This window comes from Doryrhamphus excisus, chromosome 13, assembly GCF_030265055.1.
Source record: "Doryrhamphus excisus isolate RoL2022-K1 chromosome 13, RoL_Dexc_1.0, whole genome shotgun sequence".
Lineage (NCBI taxonomy): Eukaryota > Metazoa > Chordata > Actinopteri > Syngnathiformes > Syngnathidae > Doryrhamphus > Doryrhamphus excisus.
Genome location: NC_080478.1, coordinates 15,478,825 through 15,503,195, shown reverse-complemented (window position 1 = coordinate 15,503,195; position 24,371 = coordinate 15,478,825). Strand labels below are relative to the sequence as shown.

Sequence of the window (24,371 nt, the reverse complement as noted above, 5' to 3'; positions counted from 1 at the left end):
TTTGCACTGTGCCCGCTTACCGTCCAACAAACTGCTGTACCAATCTTTCAACACTGGGGGGCAGTGTAAGCATGAAGTAGAAAACATTACAGCATGTTTTTTCTAATGTGAGAGGACGTCAGACGTGTATTCCATTTTATACATAATACAGCAATGATTTATGTATGGTGATTAGTTATTTATTTATTTTATTTAAAAACTAAATGTCAACAAAAATGTCATAAATCTCTTGTCGGTTTTCGTCAAGTATATCTAAAGTAATCTTATTTGCGTATATTTAAGCAACGAATGACTGAAGGATGTTACACATAGAGAACGAGTGATTTACAATATTTATTTGTTTGCATGTATAAATAAAACACATCATCATTATCTGTAATCTTACAAGAAAAAATAGGTCGTTATTGTAGCGATAGGTAGTTCCTATCCTGCACCCTGTTGCCATGTACATCGACCGCGCTTCGCTGATGACCCTTGACCCCTGAACCTAATCTAATGGACCAATAAGCGTCTTTGTATTTTAGGATTAGCTATTAGCTATTAGTAATTAGGTTTATTTGTATTCAAAGAAGGAAAGAAGACGTTTAAGGTCAAAGTGTCGTCGTACATTCGTACCTACTTCGTAGCTGCTAGCTAGCAAGCATACATTGACGGATGGGCACGCGCAAGTCCCGGAAGTGAAAGGTAAGTGTCTGGTTTTGAGTGTTATGAATTGTACAATATTTAAATATTTGGCAGGGATTTGCGTACTGGAGGAGTTTTTTTTGTTTTTAAACATACATGAACAGGATGCTTAATGTATGACGCTTCGTTCATTCATTAATTCATTCATTTTCTAACGCTTATCCTCACGAGGGTGCTGTCTTCGGACGAGAGGCTTCGTTCAGTGAGTTGTAAAAAAGGTAGCGCAAATAAAAATAATAACATCTGGGTAGATAAGCGACAAAGCGTTATGTTATGGAAACATGACACAAAATTCGTTTTCAGTAAAGGAGAACATTGGTGAACAATGAAGACCTGTCCTGATAAACTATGCCCTAAACCAGGAGTTTACAAAATACATAATATGATTGGGACCTCAAATATTTCAGATTCTTATCCTCTTAGCTTCTCATTATAAGAACTACAACTCATTAATTTTGCCTTTCAATATAACTGAAGTTAGCATAGTTATTATGCAGTTAGCTTTCAACACCTCCAGTCCTAAACATTTGAATGAGTAACAGCAGAATTTCCTTTTGATGCATCTCTTGTCTTGGACCATTTTAGCTATTAGTCATGTCATTAATACATATGGGTGAACACTGGCCATCACAATGCCTCTTTTGACCAATTAATGCAAGCTCGCTTTTCCCTTTTATCTCGTTTTCAGCCGTCTGCAGGAGACATTGACACGGAGCTGTGATTATCTGCCATCCGACTTATCTTATTCGTGTCAATTTCACAACACGAAATGAGTAGACAGCAAGGAAGATGTCAGCCCTGGAAATGTTGCACAACAGATGGATGCTTCCACCAACTCGTGGATGTCTTACTGGAGGTGAGCACCTTGCCACATACTACCTGTCTTTGTTCTTGAATATTAATTAAGCGTGTCAGTATAATTGGTTTTAGTCATTCCAATGTGGAGCTTGTTAATTTATTTCCCCTTGTTTTCACCTCTAGCTAAATTTAGCAAACCGTTGCCTCTTGTGACTGATATCAACGGGTCTAAAACTATGTGGTAGAAACCAGATTTTGTCACATAGAAATGACATTTATTGTGACAACAAAATAACAATCTGATGACAAAAAGATTTGCATCTCGCCGAAAGTGGGAGACAGAAAGTTAGTATTAACAGCGGACAAAGTCGGACAAACACAACTGAAAATGGGCTGTAACATAATATGGGAGAATATACAGTAAATTCTCATGCATCATTTCTGTGCCTTTTGTCATTTTTAACTCCTATTGAGTCTTGTTGTCAGGTGGCTGTTCAGCAATGATGCTGGCTTTGGCCAAAGCTTGGTTCCAGAGGTGAAACTCTTTTCAACGTGAAAGTAGCTACAGCCGATGATGATGATAACCGGACAGCGGATTGTAAGGCGATGTTTTTTGATGAAAGGGTTTATATTGCGGAAAATACGATATATTGATCCATATATTGTGGATATATCATAAGCCTCACTGTGTTTATGTGCTCTTTGATGCCTCTCTTTGTTAGATGTAAAATAATATGACTTTTGATTTAAATTTCCAGTTGATTAACTGTGTTTTGAGCACAAAAACGGCAAACATGCAATCCTTTGGAGAGGCACAGTAAAAAAAAATGTAAAAGGCTGAGAATCAGAATCACAGGAGAAAAGCATGGCCTGGGGAGAAGCATCATGTAATGTGCTTTCGCGTATCCACCCCGCACTTTCTCATTTGTGCCATTTAGATATACACAGAATTATTTACACCTTCAAGGCAAGACGACTGAACTGCACATCAGTCAATTAGTAAATCAGAAATTTTCTGTGATTCCATTTTAGCGTGCAGTCCTTGGCTCCCTCTGGTCCCACCTTTTTAGTCTTCCATCCTGACAGTGACAAATTACTCCTCTGCTTGGCGAGATTGAAAATTAAAAGCATTTAAAGTTGCTCATGCATTTATGCTAATGAGGAATTCAGATATGATTTGCATGCGAAAGAGGCTAGTCTCAGAACTCATCATTGCCCCCGCCACCTCCAGCTCCTCATTTCTTTAGGCTGTTTTTCTTTTCTGTTTTTAAAGGACATGCAATGTGTGAATGGATTATGATTAAACTGTATGACATATGTTTTATTACATACAAGAAAATTGCAATATTGCCTTATAGAGGGCTTTTGTAGCTGTATTTATGGTGAAATACATCATTGGTGCAGTCACTCAGCCAAAGTGGGTCATTGTGTCTGGCTTGTTCACATCACATAAAAGGAGCAAACACTATGGTCGCTATGACGCTGTGATGCACGGCTAACCGCTAGTTTCAACCAGGGGCTTCTATATGACACAAACGTATGCAAGATACTGAACCCCCAGATGGTCCTGATGCTGCGTCATTTCCGTGGAGGTGGAAAAAGTACTGTCCAAGTGAAAGACCATTTCCCATTTATCTTATTTAGCTACAGTAGTGCACCTTCATTGAAATCGTTATTCAGTAGGGACAGTCCTCCAAATCTGATATTAAAATATTTGCTTAGATTAAAAAAAAAAGTCTCTGTGGACATGTGTGGAACACTTTGGCGCCTAAGGATTAAACCTGTGCTGATTTGTTCCCTCAGTAAGCTCCCGTTCTTTTGCTGCCCTGAAAATATCAAAGCCCACGCTTCTTTAAAATTGTTTGTTCCAGTTGCTAAATGATCATCACCTTGGAAACGAGATGCATTAATGAAGCCGGAAAATGAAATGGGACTTTTAATTTGTTTCAGTTTTCATAGCTGAGGTGAAATAGATTAGCTTTGATTGAGCTGTGCGATGAGGAAGGAAAGCGCTGACATGACACTTGTGTTTGTCATTGTGTCATTTCAAGGAGGATGCTGCAGCAATTATGGATACGGGGTACACAGCAATTAAAGGCGCTGGGATTCATTAATAATTTTCACATTAATTTTTCAGTGGACGCTGAAAGGATTGCCACCTCACACCGGCTTTCCAATTATGCTGCTTAATTAGAAATGTCAATATTAAGAGATGATTAAATGTGGGAATACATTAAGGCTGTCAGAAATATTTTAAAAAGTTATGAGCATCACTCATACTGTGTTTTCTTTTAATATGTTGTACAAGTTTCAGGAAATTAAAGATGCTATTCTTTTAACCAACAAAACTGTAAGAACACCACCATTGTCTAGTACAGGGGTCAGCAACCCGCGGCTCCAGAGCCGCATGTGGCTCTTCAGTGTCTTTGTTGTGGCTCCCTTTGCAATGCTTGAATATTTTTTAACACCTGAATGGGGAAAATGCATGTCTTTTGTAATGAGTTTTAAAAAAATCCAACTTTGTCTGAGACCATGAATGCATCCTGAGTGAGTTCTGACTGCTATTCAGTTCAGTACATGAAGGAAAATAAGTAATACTTATTTGACAATTCTAATAAATAAATTGGAAATCATTTAAAAACAGCGGCTCTTTTGCGCCAGAGTAAACAAATCAGGTAAGTTTACAGTAGTTTACACATACATTTATGTATGTAAGTTTATCTCCAATACTAGCAAGAGTACTCCAACTCGTCTTTTCTTATCTGAACTACTTTGATACCCCCAAATTCCCTCCAATGTTGTTTTAAACATACTATATGCTTTGCGGCTCCAGGCTATTTTTCTTCAGTGGGCATTGGGTAAAATGGCTCTTTTCATAGTAAAGGTTGCCGACCCCTGGTCTAGTATATGTTACCACTAGCGGTTTCAGAGAACAGATGGTACAAAAAATAATTCTGTTTTAGATCAGTGATTCTCTATGCCTGAAATAAATGCACCTTGCCACACCGCCACCACAGCGTGAGTGACATGTTTATGTGGCAACGTTTGTCAAGCTTGAGTGGGTCCGTTCGGCACACAGCTGCAGATATCTGCTGGAGAAGAGAGGACAGTGTCTCACCACTGCAGTTCATGTTGTGTTGCAGGTTCCTTTAAAGAGAAGATGTTTGAGGTGGACTTGAACGAGAACTAGTTAAGAGTGCTCAGTGGTGGAAGAATACACTATATGGTGAGTAATGTGCAGTATTGTTAAATCGCTCGACTGTCGTGACCATCGTTAAGGATAAAGATCATGTTGTAATGTCTCCCAAGTCTTTGTAAGGATGATCAATTATTATTATTATTATAATTATAATTATTAAGGTACTGTCAGTCGAACCAAGCTAGAACATTCATTCATTCATTTTCTACCGCTTTTTCCTCACGAGCGTTGCGAGGCGGGGTACACCCTGGACTGGTCGCCAGCCAATCACAGGGCACATATAGACAAACAACCATTCACACTCACATTCATACCTATGGACAATTTGGAGTCACCAATTAACCTAGCATGTTTTTGGAAGGAAACCGGAGTCCCCGGAGAAAACCCACGCATGCACGGGGAATTGAACCCTGGTCTCCTAGCTGTGAGGTCTGCACGCTAACCACTCGACCGCCGTGCTGCCCCCAACACACAGCCGTTCTCCTCGGCACACACACATGCATGCACACACGCACACACAGGACCCATGTCACATTCACGAGAGTTTCGGAAATCACAAAACTCTTTATGACAAAAATAACTGCCACGTTGCTTCAGTATCCTTGAGCATGTTAAACGTTCTACTCCGATGAAAGCGAGCGTAATAAAGCAGTGTAGTGGATTTTTGTTTTCTCTTTTTATTAAGGTTTCATTTAATGACTGAAGACTAATGTCACTCTTCAAGGGTGAGCGACTGAAGTGCTTGAGTTCTGACTTACAGTAAAACTTGACAATGTGTCGTAGGAATGGAACTTGTTGCTAACCCAAGGACCACCTGTACTAGCCATTTACATGTAAACGTCTCTTATTTTAGGAATAGCTACAATTTGTAATATTGAACTACATTAATGTGTACGGCCCGCACTTTATTTTTTTAAAAGCATAATGAAAGTGCATGCGTAAGCCTTTTCCTATTTTAGCCCAACACATCAAGGAAGTTCAGTAAAGGGTTTATATTGTTGTCCATCGTTGGTCCACTCACTCAGCCAAAGTGGGTCATTGTGTTTGGCTTCTTCACGGTTGTGCGACTAGAATCTTTTTCCCACCCATTTTGCTTTATAGAGTATTAAAGTACGTTATCATCCACTAATAATGTGATGTTGATTTTTGACCTTCTTTGCTACTGTTGACATCACTTTCCTCCTGTCTTTTGCTTTTTCCTCAATTCCCCCTCTAAACTCTAAACCTTTGTGAACCAAAGCTGATCCTGGTCCAAAGCGTAAGTGTGTGTGTCTCATTTAACCTGCGGCTACAGATTAGCCTTGAGAGCTAGAGGATCGACGCTGCTCTCAGACAAATGAGAAAAGCCTGAGTGGCCATGGCCAAAGTGACAGTCCAAATGGAAGCAATTCTTCCCGAGGCATAGGAGAGCAGCTGTGACCAAGGCCCGCTATGCCACTGCTATGGAACTCTTTGCATTGGCTGCTGAACTTTAACCCAAGAGACTCGAGGCATTTGAATGCAGCGTGTCATTAACCCAGAGGAAACCCATCAGTCACCCGGGGCCGGTTACCGTTTACATAGTGAATTTGTGCTTGGGATGTCGAGCTTCCATTCATCCATTTTCGATGCTGCTTATCCTCATTAGGGTCATGAAGTATGCAGTAGCCTATCCCAGCTGACTTTGGGCACATTTTGGTACATTTGGTTTAAATTATGACATCATAATTTGTGTCTTGTTATTGTACCTTAGACAGCCTGGTCGTATTCCTGGCTCTTTTAAGTTAGAGTAGCGATGGAATACTATCCTGGTGAAATCGGCTGCCATTGATGCAAGCAAAGTGGATGGTAAGAAATAGAACAGGGTTAAAATGTTAGAATGCAGTATAATAACCACTAGCCAGACAAGAAATTCTACACGGACACCAGGCCATTATGACAGGAAGTAAAAATGGAAGAAGAGATGGATTGATCTCTCAAAGGCAGCTTATATGAACTTCTTGGGGACACATCTGAGACCAATGTTGAGTGATGTAAGAGGCTGAGCGCTGAGCATACTACCGCGGCACGAGTATAAGTTGTCATACAAATGAATAACAAAAGAGATTAGGTAAATACAAAGTAACAAAGGACAATGGTACAAGGGGCAAGAGCTAAATAAAGCACCTTGGAGTAGTGTATAAAAGGTTAAAGGAGACCTATTATGAATATTTTCTGGCCCTTTGTATTGACTTGTGGCTCCTATAGAGCAGCTACACACAATAACCTGCACAGAAAGCTTTCGAGAAATTCCAGAATCTGCACCTATTCCACATTGATTTCCTTGGCTTTCCAAAACTGTCTGTTTTAATTTATTCCACTATGCTATTATAGGTCTACAGCTTGTATTTGGGAATGCCCATATAAGGAAGTCTCACTGTGAGGTCACTGGGAGACGGTGTTAGAAAAATCTTTCTGAAACCGAGCGTTCAGAGCCATCCCAAACTTCTTCCTTCCCAAACTGATTGCTGGGCACGACTGAAGAGACACAGGAAGGTGAACTCACAAAAAATCACTGTCCATTCTTGTTTTCATTTTGTTTTATTTTTTATACAAACAAATATTTTGTTCATTGCCAAACAAACTGATATTCTATACATGATACTGTTGTGTGTCGTGAAAAATAATGCATGGGATACATGCATATGAGAAGGGATGTCTTCTAAGCAAAATGTCCGCTGGCATCCATGCTCTCCTAATGTTTGATTTAATTAGATAGTTTTTCTGATTGGGGGGCTTCAGAATCCAGCAATCACAAATCATGTTTTTCATACGTCTGTATCAGTCCCCTGCTGGCTGCTAACTGTTTGAGGGTGAAATTATCAACGAACTCATCAGTCATGCCACTTGATTGTGAAGTAGGAAATGATGTCATTAAACACCGGTGAATAACCTCCAAAAACTCAGAGTTGCTTTTATTTTTAAATGCTTATTTTCTTGCTGGCTTGGGAAGTCAATATTATTTGGAATTATTCTGGATTTCTTGGTTTGGATGCATATTTTGTGTTAGACTGCTGATGATATGGACATAGACTAATCATAGCACTTAAGACTGGTATTATTTCACATTGTTTGGAGATTAACGCTATTGCTTACGTGCAATACGTTGATGCGGAAAGTTAAGCAGGAAATGCCGAATATAAATGCTTGAATGTAAAGTTCATAAGACTATCGAGGCAAATGGAAAATGAAGTCTCTCGATCTTTCAACTCTTTTGACCTGAGTCAACATGGAAACGCATAGTTTTAAAATATCTGGATAAAAAGGGAAGAAACAGTTGCTTTTTACCTCGGAGGTTGCTTGTCATTTCTCTGAAAGCGACTACTGGGCAGATTAAGGTCAAGTCGACCACTTTGCCCTCTACTTCTCTCTTCTAAATAGAGGATGAGGAACATGATGAAAGGTAGGGATTGTGAGAGAGAGTAAAGGTAGGATTTGAAAAATCTTTCAAAGAGGTTTTACATTTGACCCTTGTGGGTATTCGCTCTCTCTCTCTACGAAAAGTGGATGACAATTATGGGTTAGTGGTGCAAGTAGTAGTTTCTTTTTCTGTCAGTGGCAAATTTCTATTTTGATATGTCAGTGAAGGGTATGTCATTGGAGCTAAGTAAGACACCAATGCGTCTCTCGGGCCGTAGACCTTTTCTTACCCAAACGGGTCCGTCTGAAAGACATTTACCCACGTACCCGGGCATTGACAGCCTCTTCAAACTTCGAACATATTCATGTTCATTCATTGGCCAATTTGGTTTTTGGTCTTCCCCGGGCGGAATCTTACTGCTTTTTCGACTTTTACGTTTTAAGCAGATACTTCCTGCTTCCCAATACTGATAACCAACAACTTTTTATATCTTTTTTTACAGTGATAGGGGAAAAAAAGTGATAGGGACAACTCAAGCAAACTTGGATTTGACAAACAAAAGTGTAGATTTGTCCCCATATCATGACATCACGACTATTAACAACACATTAAAAATGGCTTAGACTCTGAAGTACCAACCATGGCTCATAGTGGTTTGCTAGCTGACAAGGACTTGTGTATTGGTGATGGTGGATGACGCTACGATGATGGGAGCGGACCCCTACAGGCCTTTTGTAGGGGGCTTTACAGCATCTTCTTTGGTGGCGCAGACTTTTTCGTGGGCTTTCACGCCACCATCGTTGCGTTCAGTTTAGCGTTTGGCACAGTTAGCACGCGAGATGTCTAGGGCAGTAGGGAAGTCCCACATGATCGATGCTATCTTTGTTTACAATATGTCTTTACAGCACGTCACATGTTGGTGAAATAGAACACTTGGGTAATCTTTTTAAAAGATTGGTTAACGGAGCTACTTTTTAATGTTATTATTTATTTTTAATAGAAAATCACGCTCCAAAAGTGTCATTCAATAAATAATGTCATATGTCAAGTTCAAATTTGTAGTGCCATAATAAAAAAAATAATAATTTTGATTTGTTGACTAATTGAACAAAAAAAATTGGTGATTAGGTGATTCAAAATATTAATATTGGTATGACATCATAATTCCTAATATCGGGTGAGCTTTATCATGCAGTTCTACTTTCATGGCTATTGGGCCGGCGGACAGCTCATTGCCTCTGGCTAGAGAAAGCACCATACGCAACATGACAAAGTTATGGTAAGAGTAGGGTTTCACAGCCATGACATCTTTAATACTGGAATTAAATTAAGGATTATATTTGGCAAATTTATATACCCTCATATTCCATTTTGGCAGCTTGTTCTTTGCAGGCTACCTTATGGAACTCAGCAACATCATTTCGACTTTAGCAGACATTTCTCAGAAATATTTAGGCTCATGTGGTTCTATCTACCGTCCATGGCCAACAAATCGCAATACGACCACTTCTGATGTAAATATTAGACAGAGGCAGGCAGAATTGTTAAACAGCAGTACGGGACGGAACTAATAGCATATTATATCATTAAGTCCTTCTCACATATGAGAAATCAGCCAAGCAGGAGTGGCAAGCCTGCCACTTGTAATTACCGAAACAATTGACACACACAATTAAGTCTTTTGTTTCAGTGGATTGTCCCGTCAATCAGGAAAGAACTGCCGCAGTTTTACTGATGTGAGTGAACGGCCGTAACATTTTGCCATTCCATGTCAAGGGCACAGTCGTAAAGTCTGCTAGCAATTAAGAGTCGTAATGTGCTGAATGGAACCCAGCAACAAAATAGGCAGCAATTTCTTCTTCTCCTGATGAAATTATGCTTATCAGGTACCTTGCCTCAGCAAAGGTGAGGGGTCGACCTGAGCGGGCGGACTGCATTGCTCCACATAATTGAGAGAAGTTTGGATTTAATTGTATAATTAATCTTGTCAAATTAAGTTACACAGAAGTCCAACCGCTAAATGAGCAGATCTAGAATATTTTAAATCGCCTTAATGTGAAATCAGGCTCCAGAATGCACTTTGTTCCCTCCTGATGGAGGCAAGCTTTTAGCCACGCTGAACACGCCATGTTGTAATAACCTGTTAACAGTTCTTATCACGTTGTTCCTTTTTACATGATTAATTTTCAGAAAGTAATTGCAATGTCTAAAGCGGTCTCATTTTATTCAACAGCTTTTGTGTGCCGGTAAGTGAAGTGAAGGTAAAGACAGAATTCATGAACATGCTCGTCAAGGAAAACTTTCTAAATATTGCAGTTGGTAATCTGTATGGCTGGCGAACTTCATATTTAGATACAAAAAAAAACCTATACAGTAAATTCCGTACTATGAAAGGCAACTTTTTTCATACACTTTCATCCCTGTGGCTTAAAATTAAGGGTGAACTGCATTTTTAGGGGAATTTATGTGAAACATGGACACATTTTTGGTTGCATTATAACGCGAGAAAACGAGTTAATACGAGCTAGCGCAAATGCACATCATTGGGACACAGCTATTTAGATGCTTAAGCACTAATAAAAAATCCTTCAAAATAAACACCAAAAGTGTCCAATTTTCATAACTGACCTGTATAATAACCGAGCTGCAGTGATGGTGCATTATAACGCAAGAAAACGAGTTAATACGAGCTAGCTCAAATGCACATCATTGGTACACAGCTAAACAAAATACAAACAAAATAACAGGACAAACTGAAGGACACCAGCTCCCAACTTAGACCGGACAACATCGCTAGAAATCGCTCATTTGTTCTGAGCGTTATTTTGAATTTAACAGCTTCAGCATAAAATAACGCGCTAGACGTCAGTGAGTAGGCTACCAACGACTCAACACCCAAATTCATTCAAGCAATCTTCTATTCTCTTCACCAAAAAGGGCAAATTAATTTATCTCCTGTGGGGTTCTGTCTCCTCACGGGTGTTTGACAACAACCCTGGTCTACTGTTGTCAGGTTTAACAGAAGTCAACACTCGAGAAAAAGAGTCTCATTTGCCTTGCTCAAATGCCAGCTGAGTTTTCAAAGGTCTCTCTTTGTTTGAGACGTGGGACTGTCTTTATGTAGACGGCATATTTGGGAGAAAAACGCTGCCCCAGCATGACTCTCCTGCTGCACAGAAAGCACTATCTCCTTCCCTGATGTACGTTTGTAAGGGTACGCTTGCACTGAAGGTTCCATTCTGCAATGCAATGTGTAGTTCTATTAAGTGTTCTTCCTGCAAGTGAGGAGACATGTGACTGCTGCTCTTGAGTTTTCTCAAGTGAGATTATTTTTAGTTTCTCTCTTTACCCTGTTATTTTTTTACAAACTGAGGCAGGCACATCTGCAAAAAACTCATTGTTGGTTTACTTAAGGAGTCCAATATGTGGGTTTGTACTTGATCATTTTACTGTAATTATGAAGTTTATTTAAACAATAGCAGATTAGCATACGCATTTGAAGAATGGTGTTTACACATTAATACGCCCCTGATCAAAGTTTTTGAATTTCCATTTTGCACTGTTGGATCTTGAAGGGGAGCTATTGTGCTTTTTCCACATTTCTGACCTATAAATGAGGTAGTGCATTCCACAGTGTTGGAGCCTAGAAAAGGCTCTTTCTGAGGCGTTGTGAGCGTAGGTTTCTAGATGGAGCATAGGGTACAATTAGGTCAACCAAATAGGCATGGGTCAGTTAGCTTTAATGGCACATACAGCTGAGTGCCGTCGGCATAACAGTGAAAGCTAACGTTATGTTAAGTGGCAACATGTAAATATTAAACAGAAGAGGGCCAAGCACTGATCCTTGTGGAACTCCGCAAGTGACACCACAGTACTGAGAAGTCATATTATCATAAACTACACGATGGGACGGATCCTTAAGATAAGATGTAAGCCAAGAGAGTATCAGACCAGTAACACCAATATGCGTTTGAAGGCAATCCAGTAGGATAGAGTGATTGACGGTATCAAAGGAAGCATTGCGATCTAGTAATAATAATATTGTGGAGGTGTCACAATCCATAGATAGAAGAAAATAATTTGTCACTTTTGCAAGTGCCGATTCAGTAGAGTGAGTCACCCTAAAAACCAGACTGAAGACTCAAGGCCATGTGGTCATGTGACATGTGAATGTCTTGTATATTAAACTTGGTTAATATGTTGTTATTAATACCTGAACATATGTGTATGTGTAGCATAAAAAAGATTAGCCCTGTAAAAATGTGCCATGTCACTACTTTTGTCCAGAATGTTTGGGTTATAATCTAAATAGTACGCCTTAAAGGGTGGTGTTTGATGTTGGAGGTTCCACCATACTGTTGTAAAATCTTGCACGCTTTATATAGCTTCATTCTTCCCTCTCCCCAATCTGTCTTTAATTGTTCATGGAAATCTCAAATGGGACCAAACAGAATGTAATTGCTGCTGTGTGATGATTACAAGGAAGAACTAATGATGTCCTAACACCGGGGTCAGGTAGGGTTTAATTAGAGGAGGCACAATCAGTGTCACTTCTCTTTGCGCTCTCATGTTCTTGCTGCCTGCCTGGTTTTGTGCCAGCTTGCTCTCCAAGAGGGTTAAAAATGGGCCGTTGATTCGACGAGAGGAGGCAAAAATGAATGCAGCTTGTTTCCTTGTTCAGAAGTAGAATGTTCTTTGTTTGGGAGAAGCCTGATTTGGATATTGAGCTTCATAAGCAGCACCGGGTTGTCTGCAGATAAGAAGGTTAATGACAAATAGAAAAGGCAGTCCGTGGTCTGCCTGAAAATGTATTTTTTACCTTATGAGAAAGCAACATTTTGCTTTTTAAAACCAGTCACCGTCAAAAGCCAAAGCGACCATTAGTGGGAATATGTTCTGCAACTGTTAGCAGACGACCCAAATCAGGAGGCCAGATTGGACAGAAGAGCAATCTCATCCAAGGAGAATAACTGTGGCCAACATTCCTGATTATCCAATCAGCTCTCCAAAAACATCAATTCCATCTCGTCAATAGATAATTAAGAGGGATAATTGGCTGGATATTCTCTGGCCAGATCAGCGTGGCAACTCAAGTCCCATATCACACACACATATGCATGCACATTCAGACAAAGGGTGACATTTAGGATGAAGGGAACTGAGTATGTTCTTATCTCATTCTTGAATGCACACAACAGTCAGCTCTTTATTCAGACATAGTTCTTGATCTCTAGCTTTTGTTGTTTTAACACCAAGGATGATCTGTCTTGGCCAATAGAGACCTAATTTTGACTCCTTTCCACAATGTATTTAGTTTTCCTCAGCCGAGGGCTATTCATGCCTTCAAGATCCAAAGGCATCTTGAAGTACAGGCTAGCAGATCTAACCGGACATAGCCAGAGATTTAAAACATTGCCCTGCCTGGTCTCAGCAGCTGTCTGCTAATCCAGTCCATTGCTCTGACTGTCTTTCCTGCTCTGGTGAATAGCAAGGTCCTTAATGTGTGAGATCAAGAGGAAAATAAGGCTCTCCAAATGGAATCAAATCAAACAGAGGGGCTACCAGGCAGCAAGAGGCCTCGGTAGCATTAGGGCTACAATAAGATCCAGCAATTGGACCATAATTCCTTTCCCAGCTATTAGCCGTGCACAGCTTGTTGTTTACTCGGTTCACATCTCATCTACCTCCCACCGCCACCCCCCCCCCCCCCCCATCCCTTTTTGATTCATTCATTAATTCACAAACAAAAACTGAATCACACAATATGTTTACTCATATTGAATGCAGGGTATAATAGTCATCGTAGGACTCCTCTCCAAAAATTACAAAATGATGGCGTAAATAGATTGCTGTCAAATTAGATTTAGATATAAAATTTGAAGTTGTGTTTTCATCACAGTTCGTTAGCAAATATTGACTTCCACAAAACTTTGTCAAAGGGTGGGCAATTACCCATTGCATTTTTGGTCAGATAAGAGATAAAAATGTCTGGATTTTGGTTTTGTTCCTCTGCCGTATCTGTACATATTTTTTGTGAGCAGAACAAAGGTTGTGTCATAATTCAAAATGGGCCAAAATCACTGTTTTCAATTTTGTTTTTTTTTTGTGATATTTCATGTGAAAGATGACCTATGATACTTTTTCCACTTTTGGGACCTATAAATGATGTTAGAATGTTGTATTCTCGTGTTAAACTATGCCACATATTCAAATAATGAGGTTAGCGCATTTGGAAGTGAACCCTGAATGAAGTTTGGGATGGCTCTGGACGCTCAGTTTCAGAGAGTTTTTTCTAATTCCGGCTCCCTGTGATGTCACTGTGAACCGAACGTCCTTATATGGGCATTCCCGGATACAAGCTGTAGGCTTGCCCTCTCTCCCCTCCGCTGTACTGTTTCACTGCTCTGATTTCACAGTGTTAGCACAGAGCTAATGCTAATGGCTTCCAGGAATATTTGTTCAGGTTTGAAGAACAGCTAACTTACCTAAAGAGGAGTGCAGTTCGGCAGTAGTCTGGTAGTCTTCGGGAATGCTTGGGAGTGTGACCAACCACATCAGAGTGTGGTTTTGGAACAGACTGTTTTGGAAAGCCAAGGAAATACAGCTGGAATAGGTGCAGATTCTGGAAGATCTAGAAAGCTTTCTGTGTGGGTTATCTGTACAGGTTAACTGCTATATAGGAATCCACAACTCGATACAAAGGGCAGTAAAATTAGCATATTCAGTGATTAAACAAATACATATGTAACCAAGTGGTTAGCGCACAGGCCACACAGCTAGGAGACCCGAGTTCGATTCCACCATCTCTGTGTGGAGTTTGCAAGTTCTCCCCGTGCATGTGTGGATTTTCTCCAGGTAAAACATGCTAGGTTAATTGGCGACTCCAAATTGTCCACAGGTATGAATGTGAGTGTGAATGGTTGTTTGTCTATATATGTCTATATGTAATTGGTTTTATGATTTGGTGGTTTTTGTTTCTGTTCAGAGAAGCAGACTTCCTGTCGTATGTGCCCTCCTATAGTCAGCACCACACCATGTAGTTTGTATTCATTTCAAGATTTTAGCCCCCTGAGCCCCTCACTCCTTCCGCTCACAAAAATTCCAGTCCCATTTCCATGCATTCCTTATTGCTATGATAAGCTAGTATAGCTGTTGTTTCGGATTCATGATTACGATATGCATCGCCTTTGACAGACAACAGTGACTTTTGCAAGCCTGTGTGCAAATGTGTGCTTGTGTGTTCCACGTCGACCTTGAGTTTGCTGACATGCCAGCCCCTCTGGAAAACCTGCTGACGCACTGCATGTATGCACCTTCACTGACACATGCTTAAGTCCTCCCTCCACAGCCTAACCTTCCTTCCCACTGTCTCCCAGAGGCTTGTTCATCAGTGGTGCAGGACACAGTGGACATAGGCTGGTGCTGGATGGGATTTTTAACATGCGAAGCAGGTACTTCTGTGCGTACATATTGATCCTTGGAGAGCTCTCAGCCCCCCTTTTCCTTTCTTTGCTTGGCAGTGGAGGCCATTCATCAGTGAGGCCATGACTGGAGAGCTCAAACAGCCGTCTCTGTCTGAAAATAGGCTGCACCATGCTACACTGAAACAGTCTCTCTCATCAGGAGGGATGAAGGCTTGACACAGTGTCTCATAGAATAATCTGCTCACTTCCCTCTCAAAAGCCATCCATAGCTTGCTGGTCAATGCACAGTCATGCCTCCATAATGCCAAGCTTACCTTAACGACTCTATCGGTTTGCTGTGTCCCATTCCAAGCTAACATATTTTTATCGATTTTGTGGCATACGAGGCATGCACTTATCTTTTTGATCTTACGACAAGACATTTAAAATAGCCTAAAGTTTGTTTCATTCGGGAATTGACCCTTATACCTATTAACTTTGCATGCTTTTTCTTTGGCTTTCACTGGTTTTGTTGCAACACAGAACATGCAAATTAAAACATTTTAACTTGTCCCAGTGGAGTGTTCGGAGTGTCATCCGCATTCCAGATAGCAATGATAGCAAACATCAAGTCAAGTGCTGACCTTCAGTAGCCACAAGAATGACTGAACAGAAGGAACAGAAGATGTGAAGACTGAAGGCACTGTGGAGTCCAGCCACTGTGGAGTCGCTACTAACGAGCCGCTGACTGGCTTCCTGCTGGGCTACAAGTCATCACTTGGATTTTAAAGTTTAAGTAGTCAATCTGTAATGCAATTTGTATGAGACTCCAGAGCAGCGGTTATTTGCGGAAAACAACATCTCATCCTTTTAGGAGTTGGGCGTTGGGATCGTTTTCCAGATAGTTTTGTAGATTCAACAGTGATGGCATGGCTTGGTTGATAAACCAAAGGTCTGTGGTTCAATTCCTTAATTGGATTAATTTGATTTTTTTATTTCTTGTGTGAAAAATAGTTTCGGTGTTTATACGTTTAGGTTTTCGTTGGACCTTTTGGAACCGATGGGGTACGTGTTGTTGTTCATTCATTCATTCATTTTCTACCGCTTTTCCTCACGAGGGTCGCGGGGGTGCTGGAGCCTATCCCAGCTGTCCTCGGGCGAGAGGCGGGGTACACCCTGGACTGGTGGCCAGCCAATCACAGGGCACATATAGACAAACAACCATTCACACTCACATTCATACCTATGGACAATTTCGAGTCGCCAATTAACCTAGCATGTTTTTGGAATGTGGGAGGAAACCCACGCATGCACGGGGAGAACATGCAAACTCCACACAGAGATGGCCGAGGGTGGAATTGAACCCAGGACTTGTTGTTGTGATTTATTTTATTTTTTTAAGGTTGACTAGCTTCTCAGAACGGAACGCGTTTGGCCTTTGAGGTTCCACTGTATGAATATCTGGTTCATGTTGTTTGTCTTTGACATTGCTTCCCCGTTTAGCGACTTATGCAAGTCTCCTCTAGTCTCACTTCCTTCCTGCCTCCTGCCACACCTATATGTCCTCCCACTCACCCTCATGTTTGATTGATACTAACTGTAGATGCCATTGGGAGATATAATTCCCAGCTGAACTAACCGAGGCTGGAGCCGCACCGGTTGTCTTAGTTTGAGCCATGACAAGGACAAATGGAGAAAAATAAAGATGGAGGGAGCGTGCAGAAGCAAGTGTGGCCTCTGCATCTGATTTATTTTAAATGACTTTGACAGAGCAGTTTCAACAGTCTCGCCGGGCTGGTGCTAATCTGATGTGAGAGGATGCCACACTGAGGCTGATGGGACACACAGATAGAGGAAGGCTGAGAGGCATAGAGAGAGAGAGAGAGAGAAGGGTAATAGAGGTGCTCACTCAGCTGGTGAGAAAGCTGCCCTCTTCATCTTTTCATCTCCAACCTCTGTCTTTCTCACTTTGCTGCTGCCTTCCTCACCCAGTTATATCCATTTGCCACCAAGCCCCAGCTTTCCTCTTTTCTCCACTCTTTCTTTTTTTGTTCGCACTTTACATCAAGCTGCCTCTCTCTCCTTCTCCCGTTGTCATCCCCTACATTCACCATCGACCCCCCCACCCCACCCACCTCACCACCATCGCTCTCTCTTCTGTCTTTCACAGACGATTTAGGAAGTCACAGTCTCTCCCTTCCATTTATGAAATTGCTCACGCTATTTCCTGCCACCAACCTTTTGTACCACAGCTCCTCCTCGCACATCTTATTGGATGGATGCATCCTCTCTCAGTGGATTGTCCAAACACGACCCTATTCCTCAGAGGCTGGTGCTCCAAGAACAAAACACAACAACAAAAATAATCTTTAGGGTAATAGTCTCAGACAGCAGGATTTGCCCCTGACTCGGCGACTCTGCCACAATAACACAGAGAGGTCATTCATAATCCTCACCGATGGCCTCTTGTTCACCTCCTAGCCCCGTGGCCACTGTGGAAACGCACATGCTGCCCCAATTTTCCCTTGGCTGTGTCTTTTTTTTATGAGTTACTGCTGTGAGGCATCGCTGTTGTAAGTGTTGTACAAGTGCTCCTGCAGTCATTTTCAAGGCTGTGAAATATGTTTTGTCCTATAAATGCAGTACAGAGCTTTCATCAAGAAAGCTGCCTGGAGGGCCAACATTTCAACTGCAAACATTGTACTGCATCCCGCCTCTACCTGCTTTGAGTGTGCAAACATAGCACATGAATGTGCACTAGTTATGGTGGTTATGTGTAGCAAATCATAACATGAATGAAAGTTGTTGGTCGGCACTCTGAATGAATATGTGAAGCCGTGAGTGACAGCTATGAATGCTAGTAATTTGATACCGAGCAACCATGTATGACAATTTTATGTGAAAAATACGTATGTACTGTATATAGTATTTTTGTTGTTGATTATTGGCAGTCTATTGATAATGTGGCAGTCGGCAGTGGTGTTGTTTTTTGTGTGTTTTAGAAAGTGTAGTAATGAGTGAGTTGCATATAGTCCTTTAATTGCCTTATTCAGTGATTGTGTTGTAGTATGCCCATTGTAACCATTAAAAGTTACAAACGGTAATGGATGTATGGGGCTGAACTATGCTGAGAGTTCTAACTGGCTTTTTTCTATTGCCGTCTCAGCTCTTTGCTACTCATGTGTGTCTGCTCAGCGTCGAACACGCCAGTATTCACAATGGCTCCCAAGAAACAGCGGTCTTGAGTTTTACCCTCCCAGGGAACGTGAGGAATGAAAGTCCTGATCTTAATCCTACTGAGATGTTGTGGCATGACCTTAGAAAGGAAGTTAATGATTGAAAACCCTCCAATGTGGCTGAATTGCAACAATTCTGCAAAGTTAAATGGGCTAAGATTTCTCCACAGCGCTGTAACATTCAGCACGGGCACGGAGATGAGTGGAGCTGTCTTATGCTTTTTGATTTGGGGGGGGCATTGACTTCCTTGGTGTTGTCGCGCCGGCCCTGACCACAACAATATAAACTCCCTGTATTTCATTTGCTGCGCATAGAGGGAGTGTTCCCAAAGTGACATCACTTCCTCCTTCTCCAGTCTATGATGGGGAAAAATGTAGGAAAAAGAAAATAAATCGAGCACACGTCAAACAAAAGAAATATGCCTTTCAATGTTATTTTTCACAGAATGAATAACTACATTAACATGTGTTTTGGTGCCATCGCTTAAGTCCTTTGCCTTTAATAATAACATGCAAGAACACATGGTGAATTTAGCAATTTTTGTTTCTTGGTGCTGAATGGAAGATAAAGGGAGGATAAGGAATACCACATTGTGAAAGATGGGAATGTCTGGAGAAACCTTGATGGTGCTTGCTGTAGGGCGAGGGATATTGAATGAAGGGCGTGTATGAGGTGGGTAGAATATGGCAGCATGTCCTTGTGCCGCCTCCTCTCGTCTCCTCTCCTCTCCAGTCTTCTCCACTGTGCTCTCAGCCTATTTCTGGCTCATTACCCCCTTCGCCAGACTTCTCCCTGGGCGACACTGAAGAGAACTGTCCTCTCACTCTCTCCCGCTTTCTCCCCGACAGGCGCAGCCCAAGCGCTGCCTTGCCCTCCCAATATTAATCAACACACTCAGACACACACACACACACACATACTGCTTCAAGTGTCTGCTCCCACTCTTCGAGATGAGCTCGCCTGATGGACAGGCTGGTGGGAAGCTGTCTCTTCTCTCACTCCCTCTCTTGCAAATGAGAGAGCCGACCTCTTAGAGGAGCAGGCAAGGGCCGGGATATTAGAAAACACTTGGGAAACAAACATTGTTCATTCTATACACTTGTCTGTGAACAGTGAGTGAGTGTAGACTACTAAGTAACAGCTGTTGAACAGGTAGACCAAAGAAACCATTGGAAAGTGGTGACAGAAACATTGTGAGTGTTGGAATTTGTCAAAAAATTCTTTATCAATTCTTTATGAACACAAATGAAGCCGGATTTTAAGCATAATAGATACTAATAATAAAACAAAAATATATGAAAAAAATATATGCTGAGCAGCAGCTGTGCGTTGTCAGAATGGTACAATTTATTTTCAGATGCAACTGCAAGATTGATAGTCGAATCTGACGTCTACGAATGAAATCGTGGACGAGCCGACTATTGTAAGACACTCCTACAGATTAGATACTGTTATTCTGAATGGGGCACACACTCCATTGGAGATTAGACAATAGAACGAGAACACATCATTTCCAGCTTCATCAGTTCTGTACAGATTTTTCATTAGATATTGTTTGTCAGTTCACATCCATTGTCCATTTTCTGCCATTTACTGGAGCCCATCCCGGCTGACTTTGAGTGAGAGGCGGGATGCACCCTGGACTGGTTGCCAGTCAATCACACTTCACATACTGTATAGTGTAGACAGGCCAAGTGCTAAAATTGTGATTGACTGGTGACTTTTTTTCCAAAAGTCATCTGGTGACCCAAATGAGGGCATGCTGAATAAAAACATACAGCAGATGGACGTTCCTATTGATGACCCTTATATGTGTTGATATATAGTTGTCTTCATACTCTAATTATGACTCTTGCTATTTTTGTCTGTGGTTTCTTGCATAGAAGCACGGCTTACCATCCGCTCCCATTTACTAATAAAGCTGAGCTTATTGACAGTCTGCCAGCTATGCCCAAACCCAGGAGACACGGTCCAATGTCACCATGCAAAGCAGGCTCACTTTGGCCTTGAACAGAGGCGAGATGCCAGCTTGGCCACAGTATATCTTCAGGTGGAGACAGATATGATCCTTGATTCCGCTACGTGTGACATTAGTTGGCTGCCTTCCCTTTCGTCTCAGCGAGGCTCACGGCCCCGGTGCTCGCCTTCACATGTTGATTGGGTATGTGACCCGGTGTCCCAGTGACATATTCCCTGGCAGAGAGTCAGAATATGAAATGATCGCATTATTCACGTCCTACCTTTGACATTGTCTGTAGGCTATTCACTGAGCTGCACATAAAGCGCCACAATCTGCTAGTGCTGTCCAGCCAAGATAGGAACAAAATATATCCAAATGCGTCTCATGGTTCAAAACCATGTGTAGTCTTTACAATGTGCATGCGTGTCTCCCGGATTGCTTTCTGTGCTAATAACTTTGCCTCCACTGTTGTGCCTCTGTCTCGTGGGTGTCCCTCGACTCATCCTGATCTGATGAGAGCAGCTGGACACTGGGGAGGCTTCGTCTCCTTCCTCAAGCAGACTATGCAATTTAAACCTGCCTCAGGCATGTAGATATTACTCCCCGGTGAGATGGCTGAAAATTAATGGAAATTGTTTTAGAGGAATCATTATTAACATTCTCCTTTGGATGCCCTTTTTTCATCTCGGCTCCGTCGCCTCGCCTGTTTTTTCTCACACTAATTTATACAGTCATTGACATTCCTGGTAGAAATGCTTGAATATATGAAGAATCAAAATAATTGATAATAGCTGTGTTACTTCACTGAGCGTGTCATATCAATTGTGCTTTTAGCTGTTTTGTTTCCTTTAATCTTGTTTTTTTTTTTTTCCTAGAGGATGTGATTTTTACTTTGTTTAAGCCAGGCATGGGCAATTATTTTGACCTGCACCCACAAATATATATATATTTTTTCTGTATTCAAAACACATTTTAACAGCTATAATTGCAACTATTTCTAATTGCATTATTTTAGCTGTAAGGTACAGTAAAAAGTGTATCACACAATAATAATAATAATAATAATAATAATAATAAACATAATTGAATAAGACGCTCACAATGTACACAAATAAAGGATTGTGGATTTACAATACAAACTATGAGCTATTTAGCAGTGACTATACATGTGTGACCATCCCTTGTTTACTTCTCAGATTACCTCCAAAAATGTGACAAACATGGCAAAACATGACATGAAAGAGTAAAAACTACCGTGCACACGTCGGATAAAATATCATTTTTTTCTGCAGAAAGCATAATTACAGTCAGGCTGTGCACACACAACCACATCATGACTCTGTTGCTTCACAAACCATTAGAATGATCTTTATAGTTTAATGCTATACTGACTCTTAAGCACTGCAAACCCAATTGGTGGCTCCTGATTCCATATTAAAGGTTTAAAGAAAACAATACATTAATGGCCCATATATGGGCTGTGGGATGTATTTTGCATAGGTTTGGTTTAGGCACGTGTATTGCAAACACAAGACTTTCCCTTGGTGACACCGACTTAGTTATAATGTATTATTGTATAACAGGCACACAAAAAATACATACACACGTGTTCACACACCTCATTTTCACACCCCGAGCTGGATTAAAAAGTCTATGCTCACTGGGCCTGTGCAGGAAAGAAAAAGGTAAATATCACCCTGGTTTCTGGTGCAGGAAAAGCTGCTATTTAAATGGTGTGTAATATAACTGACATTTTCCAGTTCATTATGCAGCCCCTGACCTTCACAATGTACGGCTTGGATACTTCTCTGGCAAAAAGGCGAAGCCTGGTTCTCTCTAATGGGAGATGTTTGACCTTGTCAGGAACTAACGGGAGGTCAGGGATGAAGGTGGCTGTAATCGGCCAAGACAGATGGGACGCTGCTGAGGAAACATCTTCAACAATCACTAAGAACAGAATAGCATGTTGAGGTTTTACTATTAGCCACATAATACCAGTTAGTAACACATTCTACTGTTACCACATTTTAACCTGATGATGAGCGGACATTTCAATTTCCTTAGTTACTATGTTGACTTTTCGGAACCTGTAAAAGAATATCGATTCTTCCTCCCAATGTGACTTGCTTTTCGGTTTAAGTGCTACCTTCCTGCACTGTCGGCTCGAAGTCACTGTTCATGCAGTCACTGGACAATGTACATGTCAGAGCTTTGTTTGGCCGAGATATCTCTCACTGTTGATACATATGAATCATTACTGGGGGTGTAACCGTACGCCATAATATTATACAATTTGCCGCAGTTTGGTATATACCTATGTTTTAAAGTCACAGTTCATTTATGGTAGTAAGGGAAGAAAAAACAAAACAAAATAACTAAGTAGGATTACTTATTTGTAAATGGAAAATTTAGAGCACAGAAAACCTGTTTGAGACTAAATATGTTTTTTAACATTATTAGAGCCCTCTAGACAATAAATAACACCCCTATAGTCACCTTTACACGCATACAAGGTGACTATAGGGGTGTTATTTATTGTCTAGAGCCCTCTAGACAATAAATAACACCCCTATAGTCACCTTTACACTCATACAAGGTGACTATGGGGTGTTATTTATTGTCTAGAGCCCTCTAGACAATAAATAACACCCCTATAGTCACATTTACACTCCTATTACCCGATATAGTAGACATAATAAGAGTTAATACGCAATTTACACAAGACATAAATAAGACTTGTGTGTGTGTGTGTCTTGCTGTCAACGTGTTGTCTGAGCAGACAGTGAGTGACACACAAGAAGTGACATCAGGGGTTTAGAGTTGAGTTTTATCTTCCCGTGGGTTATGGCTGTAACACTAGCATGTGTTTTTATTTGGGATCTTTATTACAGATTATTGTGCCTGTTATTCCTGGTGATCAAGTGTGGAGCTTATGTGTCTCATGGAATATTACTGACACTTTGTGTCTAATGACAACACATTTCAATGTGCCTTTGGAGTAGTGTTTTAAATTTGTATTTTATTTAATTTAGCCATTTTAACGGTTGAAAATGCCTAATTTAGGCATCAATATGTAACATTCCTAGTATGTACATACTAGCTTTTTCTAGTGTCTATTTTTGTCACTATTGTATATGTCTTGTCCTCCAAACACTATTTGTGTGTTGTTGTTTGATGAACATGATCTATTTACCAGGGGAATACCAGGGGAACCCTTGGTAATTGTGGCCCTGTACTCATCATAAATAAATTGAATAATGTACATGAATGCATGTGTGTTTGGTATCAGTGTTGGCCAATCTCACTCATGGGTGATCAGTATCGGAACTGGAAGCATAAAACCCTTATAAAGCATCCCCATATGACTAATAGGCCATATTCAACCACCAAACAGCTTGATTTATTAATGTTACATAGTATATTTTTTGTGGTACAGCAGATACTGGCACAGAAGCCTATAGCACCCTGTCGCGGCTGTAAGTGTGAACAAAAAAACAAAACGATACATTATAAGTCGCTCCGGAGTATAAGTCGCAGGACCAGCCAAACCATAAAAAGATGGGCGACTTGTAGTCTGGAAAATACAGTAATATACATATTTTTAAAAACCTGATGGAGTGAAGCTGAGAAATTCAAACCTGGAGGTGGCAAGGGAAGACTGTATATTCTTTACAATGGGATATAGTGTGCACATTTGTGATCTGAAGGGAT

The 24,371-nt window shown here is 40.9% G+C and overlaps 1 protein-coding gene across 6 annotated transcripts in view; it reads left to right on the top strand.

Moving 5' to 3' along the window:
- The first annotated feature begins 421 nt into the window (after nucleotides 1-421).
- arid1b (AT-rich interactive domain 1B) overlaps nucleotides 422-24,371 on the top strand; it is a 214,300-nt gene continuing 190,350 nt past the window's right edge. The window contains exons 1-3 of one of the 6 annotated variants that reach the window (XM_058089852.1): nucleotides 1,400-1,540; nucleotides 1,957-2,080; nucleotides 3,534-4,708. In XM_058089852.1, coding sequence (XP_057945835.1) covers nucleotides 4,706-4,708 — 3 coding nt within the window. In that variant the 5' untranslated portion in view covers nucleotides 1,400-1,540; nucleotides 1,957-2,080; nucleotides 3,534-4,705. Of the gene's footprint in view, nucleotides 685-764; nucleotides 903-1,372; nucleotides 1,541-1,956; nucleotides 4,709-24,371 lie in introns of those variants that run through there. The other 5 variants (XM_058089849.1, XM_058089850.1, XM_058089853.1 and 2 more) reach the window with 5 other exon arrangements.